Source organism: Arachis ipaensis, chromosome B08, assembly GCF_000816755.2.
Source record: "Arachis ipaensis cultivar K30076 chromosome B08, Araip1.1, whole genome shotgun sequence".
Taxonomy (NCBI): Eukaryota; Viridiplantae; Streptophyta; class Magnoliopsida; order Fabales; family Fabaceae; genus Arachis; species Arachis ipaensis.
Genome location: NC_029792.2, coordinates 60,361,241 through 60,372,372, shown reverse-complemented (window position 1 = coordinate 60,372,372; position 11,132 = coordinate 60,361,241). Strand labels below are relative to the sequence as shown.

The 11,132-nt window shown below is 32.8% G+C and overlaps 1 protein-coding gene across 1 annotated transcript; it reads right to left on the bottom strand.

Moving 5' to 3' along the window:
• LOC107612316 (glutathione S-transferase U25-like) lies at positions 7,307-9,016 on the bottom strand. Its single transcript, XM_016314081.2, has 2 exons — positions 8,584-9,016; positions 7,307-7,685 (listed from the first exon to the last, which is right to left on the bottom strand). Exons 1-2 carry the CDS (start codon positions 8,908-8,910, stop codon positions 7,353-7,355), a joined length of 660 nt encoding a protein of 219 aa, XP_016169567.1. The 5' UTR covers positions 8,911-9,016; the 3' UTR covers positions 7,307-7,352.

The following is an 11,132-nucleotide window of genomic DNA, read 5'->3' as shown; positions in this document are numbered from 1 at the left end:
TTATTGCTCTTCTTTTTTTCTTTCTTTTTCTATATACATTTTTTTCTTTTCTTTTCTTTTTTTCTTTTTTCACTTTTATTTCTTTTTCTTTTCATTTTTTTTCTTTTTCTTTCAAACTATACACAAGAACATCAATGCATAAGGTCTATACATTTAATCAATACATGAGTATGTACCAATTCCCTAATATAAAAATACAAAACACAAACACCCTTTTATCCCAACCAATGTCCCAAAGTTTTCCCACTCTTGGATGACACTCACACTCACTAGCCTAAGCCAATCAAAGATCTAAATAAAGGACATTCATTATTTTCCGCTTTAAGGCTTGTAATGTGCTAAAATAAGAACAAGTGGGTTAAGCGTAGGCTCAAAATCGGCTAACAAAGGAGAGTAAAAGGTAAGGCTATTTGGATAAGTGAACTAATGAAATGATAGCCTCAATCATATAAATGCATGAATACAAGGAATAATGGGACATATAGATTCAAACAAATCAAAGATTACAATCATAGAAAGAGAACAATTACACGCAAGAAGGAAAATAAGTGGTTATAAGATGTAACCACACCATTAGGCTCAAATCTCACAAGCTTGTGTTCTTAGCTCAAAACCATGTTCTAAAATAAATTCTTTCAAGCAAGTTCAACAAAAATTTTCAAATTGGTAGGGTGACCTAAAAACATAGTTTTTTTTTTTGGAAAAGAAATCATCACCATAACCAAGTAGTCCTAATATGAAAGAAGTGGTAAGAATATGTACAAATTCTAACTAACATGCAACCTATCATGCAATGCAATAGCTACTCTAACAAAGAAAAATAAAAAAAAATTGGTGTTGAAAAGGAAATTGTTACCCATGGAGATCGGTCGAATGACCTCCCCACACTTGAAGATTGCACCGTCCTCGGTGCATGCAAAGAAGAGCAAGGTGAATGGGTTGCTACAATTGATGAGCTTCTTCGAAAGGTTGTGCAGATGACTTGTTTGTTGCCCCATTTAAAAGCTTTTCCGTTTCCTCCTTTCTTGGTGGCCAGGCTAAAAGGAGAGAAAAAGAAAGAAAATTAAGCCTACAACAAAGATATCAAAGTAAATAGAACATAGGCGGGGGCTAATGCCAATAAGAGTATGATCCTCTACTACATGGTAGCTACAACATATGGATGAGCTTGTGCTCCCAGCACAATGCTGGCACAACTCTCTGGTTTTTGTACCAGAAGTTGCGGAAGTGTAATGTGCGCGCGCGCGCACAGCGTGCTAGCGCACCGATGGCCGTTTTTTTTTTTTGCCCAAAAAGCAGAAAGAATGCCCAAGAGCTCCCTATAATGTCCAAAACTCTTCTTTATTCAATCAAATATCAAACAATTCACAAAAATGCAATTTAATTTTAGGATTTATTCATCTACTACTAATGAATACAACATACTAACAACCAATCTTTACAAACAAATCAATATGAAATGAAAATCTACCTACAATGGCAACTCAAATCACTTATTATACAAAACCAAAAGAGAAAGGAAAGAGGTTACCATGGTGGGGTGTCTCCCACCTAGCACTTTTAGTTTAAGTCCTTAAGTTGGACATTTTGAGGGGCTCATTGTCATGGTGTCTTATGTTTGTACTCATCCTTGAATCTCCAAGGGTCTTTGCCTCTCAATTGGTTGACAGAATATCCAACCGTCTTCACCAAGCTTGGGCAAAGTTCAACCCAAGATATGAGTCCCCATAGTTGGTCTTCATTCTTCGATCCGGGGTCCCATATCTTATCTTCGCACCGGTCTTCAATTTGATCTTCATACTTTTTTCTTTCCGGGTGGTTGACATATAGAATTCTCTTTAGCACACCTAGCCTTCCGTCGAGACCCATGCAAAGTGGTATTCTTCCAATCATCGTTCCTATACCTTGAAGCTTTGACCTTAATGAGCCTAATTCCTAACTCGCAACCACTACACAACTCATTCTTGCTTTTAATTCCACAAAGAGCTCTAAGTTGTCCATCCGTTTCAATCAAACTATATTCAAGCGAGAAAGTAAAGCTTATGGATAAGAATTTTACCCACTTGAATGTTGTGTTGGATGGTGACTCGGGAAGGGAGACCTCCCCACACTTAGACAATGCAAGGTCTACTTCCTTGTGCTCTTCTTTGTGTATTTCCACCTCTTTGTGAGCTTCCTTGATTTCAACCTTTCCCCTTTTATCACATAGCTTGGTGTTGTCTTCAAGAACTTTGATTTCTTGCCTAATAGGAGGTGGTTAAATTTTGGATAGAAATTCATTGATGAATAAATCCATTTCTTGGTCAACCTCTTCATATTCTTCAATTTCGATATACACCATGCCAACGTTTTCCTCTTGGTAGCTCTCTTTCGATTCACTCTCTTTCTCATTGCAAATCAAGGGTATGGAAGGTTGTGCACACTCTTCTATAATTTCAACTCCATGTCCAATGGGAGAGGATTCCATTGTAGAGAGGAATTCATCCATGATTGAATCCATCTCTTGATAAACCTCTTCCAAGTCTCCAACGACGGTATGCCTTAGAGGTTGTGCACCCTCTTCAACATCAATATCAAGCTTCTTGGAAGAATGCTCCATGGTGCTACATTCCCTTGGACTTTTAACGTCTCCTAAATATTCAACCACTTCTTCTTTTTCTTCAATGATTATAGCTTCCTCTAGTTGCTCCAATACAAAATGGCATTTCTCATCCCCCACCGGAGTTTCCAATCTCTTCTTCGTGCTTTGCTCTTCTTTTGCGGTTCCACATGTGGCTATAGAAGCACCTTGAGTATTCAGACATTGGTGGGCTAAAGTGTGCACCACCTTGGTCAAATTGGTCACAAACTCAAGTGTATCCTGCTTCATAGCTTCTTGTCCTTGAAGTAACAAAGTGAGAGGATCGTCTATTGGGGCTTGGGGTGGGTAGGAAGGTTCATCGTTTTGGAGAGAGGGTTCATGGTAGGAAGGTGATTCTTCTTGGTAAGGGTATGGAGATGGTGAGTATTGAGGTGGTTCATGGTAGTAATCTTGATAGGGTTGTGGTGGTTCTAAAGGTTCTTGCTCATAATGATCACAAGGATGTGATATAGGTGATTGGTCATGTGGTGGATATGGATCATAGGAGGATACTTGGTATGGAGAGGCTTGTGAGTATGGTTGAGCATCATGTTGAGGATAAGGTTCATAGGCATATGGTGGTTGATTATCACAAAAGGGGTCACCATAGCCATTGAGTTGACATGCATTAGGATGGAAATTATACCTATAAGTATCCGGAGTTAGCTTTCCACTAATTGGATTAATGAAGGTTAGAGTTAATGGCTATCAACTATCAATCAATTGGACACTAGTGACTCAAGAAATCCTAAGTTACCTTCTCAAGCCAAGAACATAAAATTCTAGTTTAACATTCTTCCAAGCATTTAATCAAACACTTGGAAGGCACAAAAGAAAAGTATAGTCAATCACAACAAGAATGAATTCTAGGCGTGTCCACGTACCGTGCGCGTGCGCGCCCCTATGCGCGATGCAACTATGGCAAATATTATATCGTTTCGAAGCCCCGGATGTTAGCTTTCCAACCCAACTGGAACCGCATCATTTGGACCTCTGTAGCTCAAGTTATGGTCAATTAAGTGCGAAGAGGTCAGGCTTGACAGCTTTTTGGTTCCATCATTTCTTCATGAGTTCTCAAACTTTACATGCTTTTTCTTCATTCCCTTAATCCAATCTTTGCCTCCTAAATCTGAAATCACTTAACAAATATATCAAGGCATCTAATAGAATCAAGGTGAATTAAATTTAGCTATTTTAAGTCCTAAAAAGCATGTTTTCACTCTTAAGCACAATTAAGGGAGAAGTTATAAAACCATGCTATTTCATTGAATAAATGTGGGTAAAAGTTGATAAAATCCCCAAAAATCAATACAAGATAAACCCTACAAATGGGGTTTATTACTCAGTCTCAAAATTTTTACTTGACACCTTCACACCACAAGCATATAGTTAGAGAAAACAGCTCATTTGAACTTTTTTAGGCTAAGATTTTGTTTCTTTAGACCCTCCTAACCATTGATGCTCAAAGCCTTGGATCCTAGCTCTCCTTTTTTTTTTTGAGCTTTTTGGATTTTTATTTTGCTTTTTGTTTTGCTTTTTCTTTTTCTTTTTTTTTTCTTTCTTTCTTTTCTTTTTTTTTCTGCTATTTCTTTTGCTTCAAGAATCAATGTTTTTGATTTTTCAGAGAGTCAATAATACTTCTCTAAATTCACTATTCTTCAAGAGCTAATACACTTAACTTCACTATCAAATGTGCACAGTTAATTCATACATTCAGAAAATCAATGCAAGGCCACCACAAAAAAGATATTTGGAGATAAGTCATGATATACTCAAAAATTATGCACTATTTCTTGAAAAAAAAATTTCTTTTAAGCATGGTGACGGATACAATGGATATCTTATGATCACAACAAGGCACGAACAATAAGTCTAAACGGAAATAAAAGACTAGATATGATCATGCATTAGAACATAAAACAGACAGTAATTTAAAGAGCAATGAAAATAGAAATAACATAGATAGGAGGAGAATGAAACTCAACCACCTTAGTGATGGTGGCTACTGTTCCTCAGGCTGTACTCTTCCATGAAGATGATTCAGCTTCTCTTGGTGCCATTGATAATATTATAAACCTAGAGCTCGCTCTGCAATACCCAACTTAAAAAGTTTGCTTGTCCTCAAGAAAAGAAAATATGGGAGGGAAGAATGAATGGGACATGTTTGAATTTGAAGTGGGTGGGGTATAGGATGGGACCCACTGGCTGAGGAGGCTCCAAACTTCGAGTTCCCTGCCCCCCTGTCTGGTGTTCAATGCCAGGCTTGTGTTCTTCTGGGGTGTTGAACACCCAGCCTTGCTCCCCGGCTAGCGTTTAATGCTAGACTTGTGCCTGTCAGGGGTGTTGGACGCCCAGAGTGGTCCTTCTCTGGCGTTCAACGCCAGTTTCTTGTCTTCTATGGGTGTTGAACACCCATTTTCCTCCTTTTCTGGCATTCAATGCCAGCAAAAGGATCTATCCAGGGTGTTCTGTGTCCATCTCCAAATGTCTTTGTCTCTGTTCTAAGTACTGCACATGATCACAAACATTAAAAAGAAAGGAAGAATTCTAAAAATAAACTAAAATAAACTAGAATAAAAACAAATAGAAGAAATAAGGACAAAAATACTTTACTCATGGTTGGGTTGCCTCCTAACAAGCGCTTCTTTAATCTCATTAGCTTGACACTCGATTGCTGACTTTCTTCCTCTTCTTCCAGTTGGTTAGCAGAAATGACTCCAAGGGAGAAAAGTAGGAGATCAGTTTCCTCAAATTTGAATTTCTCCTAACAAGCTTTCTTTTATTGTTATCAGCTTGATTCTCCTTGCTTGTTAGGGTAGGGATTGTATTGTTTCTCTATTCCTTATGCATGTTCCTTTTGGGACCTTCCTCCTTGGTGGGTGGTGACTGCCCAACACCAAACTTAAGTTTGATGTCTGAAAAAACTGTATGAGTTTTCACCAAGGGAGGAGGCTTTAGTATTGTACTCTACATAGAAGTACCTCCTTTGTTAGGGGGTAGTGGAGGTTTAAGGACTTTGATAATCATGTAATCCTTCTGTAACCTCAACATCAATTCGCCTTTCCCAGCATCGGAGAGGTTTCTTCTAGTAGAGAGAGACCATTGCTCCAAAACCTCAACAAAAAAAATATTGATTTGCGACTTCTTAAAGCCTTCCAAGGACTATGAGCAGTGCTCGTCCTTGGTCTCCTTTTGGGGCTTCTGAGGGTATGGTACTTTAGGTTTTCTTCCCATAAAAATTATTTTGACTATTATCCTTAAAATTTTCTTAGTTGATATTATCAAGTGCGATCAACTACATAAATTAAATGATGTTGTTATGATCTATCATATATCATGTCTACAATGAAATTGTTAACACCTAGATCTTCTTTGATCACCTCATATATAATCTTTTAGATATTCTTTTATTGTTTGTCATCTGACCACTTTCTGCTGTCTCATCTTATCAATCCTTCTAATTAGGTGCTCTGCTAATCTATTTCTACCCACGTGATCATACCACTTGAGACGAGACTCTACTATCTTTTTTACAAAGGTGTTATTTTAATTTTTTTTATATCTTTATTCTTTATTTTATCTACGTACAGGAACAGAGTTAAATGAAATATTAGATAAAAACAAAATATTTTCACAATAAAATAAGACTAAAATAAAAAGATTAAGGGTTATACTAAAATTTGTATATAATTTATATGAAAAATTAAAATTTAGGAGACATTGCCTCCTTTCTTACTAAAGAGCTCCACTCCTCTTTACACATATGTGTGTAATCACTTATCTATATTAATATCTTTATTTTTATCATGCTTAACTTATGTTCATACTTATTTTTTGTGGTTCAATATGTTATTCTATATAACATCGCCCGTCTAGTGACAGTACAATAAAATTTCATTTTAAGTTTTAAAAATATATTTTATCGTATAGAAAATTAGATACATTCTATCACTTTGACTAACGTGTTTGATATTAAATAGTTAAAACTTTGCTCATAGAGACCATTTGAATATTGATCATTTGGATTTAAAAAATACAGCTTTTTATTATTTAAATTAAAAATATCATTATTTTCAAACATATGGAAAGGTTAAAAAATTGTAAATATGCACAACAAATAGTATTTCGCAATATTTTAACATATATTTTATACTAAAACTAATTTTAAAAGTAAAATGCATTTCATACAAAAAAGTTAATTGCAACTATTCGCATTTCGCTTGAAGAACTTCGGAAAATTGAGTTAATTCATTTTGAATTTGTTTCACTTATATTGCATAGGAAACTAATTATGGAAAATGTGTTGATTTTTTTTGGCATAAGTTCAACTTATTTGGTAACTTTATTTTACTTTTGTGTATGTCGGAAAATAATTAATTTTTATTTAATATGCGCAATTTTTCAATTATTATGTTTTTTATAAGTGAATGATAAATTGCATAACAACAACATTTAAATAGTTTATAAGCATGTGATTGATCACCATATTTTGCCGGAACAAAAATCATAAATCCAAATGATTTTTTTTAGTCCATTTCAAAATTCTGAATATAAAAAAAAATAGTAATTGAATAATTGATTTAAAATTTAAACTAATATATGAAAAAGTTTAATCATGATTTTTTTTTCGCAATCACATCCATGATATATCTAAAATGCTTGAAAGCATTTAGGTTCTTATTTCATCAAAATTTATTTGAAAGATAAAGTACCAAAAGATCAATGATCGAACCTACTCAACTCCAAACTTCTTTCTCATCTCCACAATTAAACCATACATCTTCTCTTGATCAGGAATTGACTTGGAAACACTCTCTTTTTGAAGGCACCTATTGGCCCAAGCAAAAAGCTTTGAGAACTCATCTTCAATCTTGAATTTGCCATAAATCTCCCTAGTTTTAAATCCAGTTATGATTGGAAGAAGTGCTACATCCAAAAAACCAAGTTCTTCACCTCCAAAATAATGCTTGTCTCCTAGTTGTTCTTCCAACAATTTTAGGTTTTCTTTGAATTCCTTTGTGGCAACCTCCAGCTCTTCTCTTTTTGAGGTCAATAGGCTCATTGACTTGTTCAATATCTATTTGATACAATGAAAAAAGATACTAAGCTAGTCATATATTATTATTATAATTAACAAGCACTATATATGATAAAGGAAAAAGAAAGAAAGATGCTAATAACCTCAATCAAATATAATTTTTGGGTTAATATAATAGCCACCATTTTGTTATGAAAACAAACTTGTTCATACTTAATCCCTTTACCAATATATCACTCTTAATGAATTTGTAAACTATTGATTAGGTGTATTATATAGTAATTAGATACTGGAATCAATTATATAATAATTAAACATCGTCAGTATTGCGTAGTGATAATATCATGATCATGATATATTATTAAAAAAAATTTAAGTAAGTTCGGCACTAATCAGCTCACAAAAGGCACGTACTTGTGTCTCCAAACTCAAGGAGCATTTAAATTTATAAATTACCTAAAAAAATTGATAACGTAAAATGACATGTCAAAAGAAAGACATATCAATAACTCAATAAGTGAGAAAAATAACAAAAATGTTATTTGTACACTAAAATCAACTATCAATATATTTGTGTATAAATACATATATGGTTTAATTTATTTTCAATATGTATTTGTATTCCAACATGTATTTTATACTAATGGCTGATTTTGGTAGCTAATTTTAATATACATATAGCATTACTCGAAAAATAATTACTTTTAATACGGATTGAAAAGATAAGTTCTGAACATTAGTTTTTATATGAATAATTAAAATCATATATATGTTTTTAGAATTATTATATAAATTCCTTTCAAATAAACAATAATTAACTTTTTTTTTGTTACCCACATTATTCCTCAACTCAACAGGTCTAGTTGACCAAGGACCACCACTGACTTTCAAATAAACAATAACTTTTAATTTTAAGCTGAAGAACATAAAGGCATACCATTTTGTCAGAAAAATCAGCCCAAAACTTAGCATGAGCCCTTTGATAAGGGTCAGAAGGAAGCAAGGGAGGTTTTTCATTCCAAACTTGATCAATATACTCAACAATAATAAGAGACTCGCAAATAGGTTTTCCATTGTGGATGAGAACCGGAACCTTCTTATGAACTGGGTTCATTTGTAGCAATAGAGTGCTCTTATTACTCAAATCTTCATCTTTGATCTCACATATCACACCTTTCAACGCCAATGCAATTCTCACCCTCATGCAATAAGGGCTAGGCCAGCGATCTAGTAGAACCACCTCATCTGCCATAGCTATGTCAAATTGTCAAGAGAGAATTTCAAGGAACCAAATTATATATAAGAGGAGAGTTGGAGTAATTGATTTTTGTATCAGGCTATGATGTGTTGATTTTATAGGGGAGTTTATTATTGTGGGTGTGACAACATAATCATTGATCCAATCTTTTCTTTTACTAGACTAACTGCCATATATGAAAAGTTTATTATTTTCATTGTTTTTAAGGTACTATGTATACATAATAGCTATTGTTCTAATCTCATTATGACTGGAATTAAGAGATCTTATCACAATTGTCATATCCAAGATTTGAAAATTTCCTTCTTATCATATAGTGCAACATGTTGGTGCTAAATACAGCTATTTGAAAGGCATTAATTTTGTGAACTTAATAAAATCATGCCTATATGCTGGAAATGATCAAATGTTATCATATACACTATATATAGTTATTTAGAAATAAGTCATTAAATGACTCGGATTGTCACTTCATAAATATTGGAAACAGTAAAATAGAAATAAATCAACTTCTTTTATATTTATTTATAATATATTAAAAAAGAGATCAATCTCTTCTTACCATAGACTTTAATTAGATATATATCAAGCATTTTAATATTTTACCATGTCAGCTGCATTTGTGATACAATCTCTTTTCTTTAATTAATTAATTTTTATACTGAAAATGGATTTTTCTAAAACCAATTAGGTAGAGATGTCATGTTTTTATGGTTCTTTTTTCTTCCAAAATATAGTATATTGTTATCATCTTATAATATTATATCATTGTTATATCATTTTATAATAGATTATATTTTTACACAAATGTAAGAATCTGATTTTTTCTAATATAATTTTTTTGGATTTTTTGCTATTGAAATTCACAAAATTCGAGAATTATAGTTTATCTCGATCGGTATAACTTTAAAATAATATTTCAGACAGGGTTGCTACACATTTAAATATTTTTTTTTATCCAAGTTCATCCAAATAGGTTCAATACTAACAAAAATCACTATCATTAAAAGAGCGTGATTACACGCGCTTCTCATGTTCGTTTACGCACGTAGCTTCTTCTTCTTCACCTTCTTATTTGCGTTCCTCCTCCTCCTTCTTTTTGGCGTTCCTTTTTTTCACGTGTTTTCTCCTTATAATATTATATCATTGTTATATCATTTTATAGATACTGAAATACATTTTTCCATGAACTATGTAAACTGCAACAGAGATATTTGGAAAAAACATCACATAATCTGCGGTAGGAGGTGTCACGGTTTATGTGTGTTTTGGGTTTCGTGCATAAACCGCTACAAGGGTGTCGCGGTTTATGCTTTGTCAATTTTGCCTACACATACCAAGCAAGATAGGGAGTGAGTCATTTGAGGAGAGTCATTTTCATTCTTTGATCGGAATATATTTCAATTGAATTAAATTATTAGATGGTGCGTTTTCCAATTGAATCATTTATTTATTTACTTAGTTATTAATTATTTTTGCGTATTTTGATTTTAAATGGCACATAATATATTATTAATAATAAATTAATAAAAAAAGTAATATAACTAACATTATTATATTTATTATTGCTTTGAGCTAGTAAATAATGAATATAATAATTAGATGGTCCAAGATTATTGATGAATGATTACAGGAGAAGAGGAACTTGGTGGAAGGACAGGTATTCCAGATGCCTTTGAAGGAATTGGCTAATGTTAAATCTAAAGAGGGAAAGATTCTCAATAAACCCTTCTTGAATGTATGCAAAAGTGTCTTACCAGTTTTAGGTATATACAGTGACGAATCTAGAAAATTTTAGAAGTGGGGGCAAAATAATATAGCAAAATAATAAAAAATATTAATATTAATATTATTATTAATATTTGTTTTGAATTTATATAATATAATAATTTTTATTATTACATTAATATCTAATAATATAAATATTTTTTACACATAATTTTTTTTGAAGTGTGGGGACAAATAAATTATTATAATGAAAATAATTCTCTACACATATATAATTGGTATTAATTTTTTAAAAATTCAATGGGGGCAATTGCCCCAAAGTGCCACACATAGATCCGTCCCTATATATATATATAGAATAAATGGAAAAGACTATACATAAAAGAGTTTGTTGTACACAAAAATACTTATAAAAGAATGAAAGATTGTAAATATCAAAATATATAAGAAAGATTGTTTTTAATGAATAAGAATATTATGTATGCTAT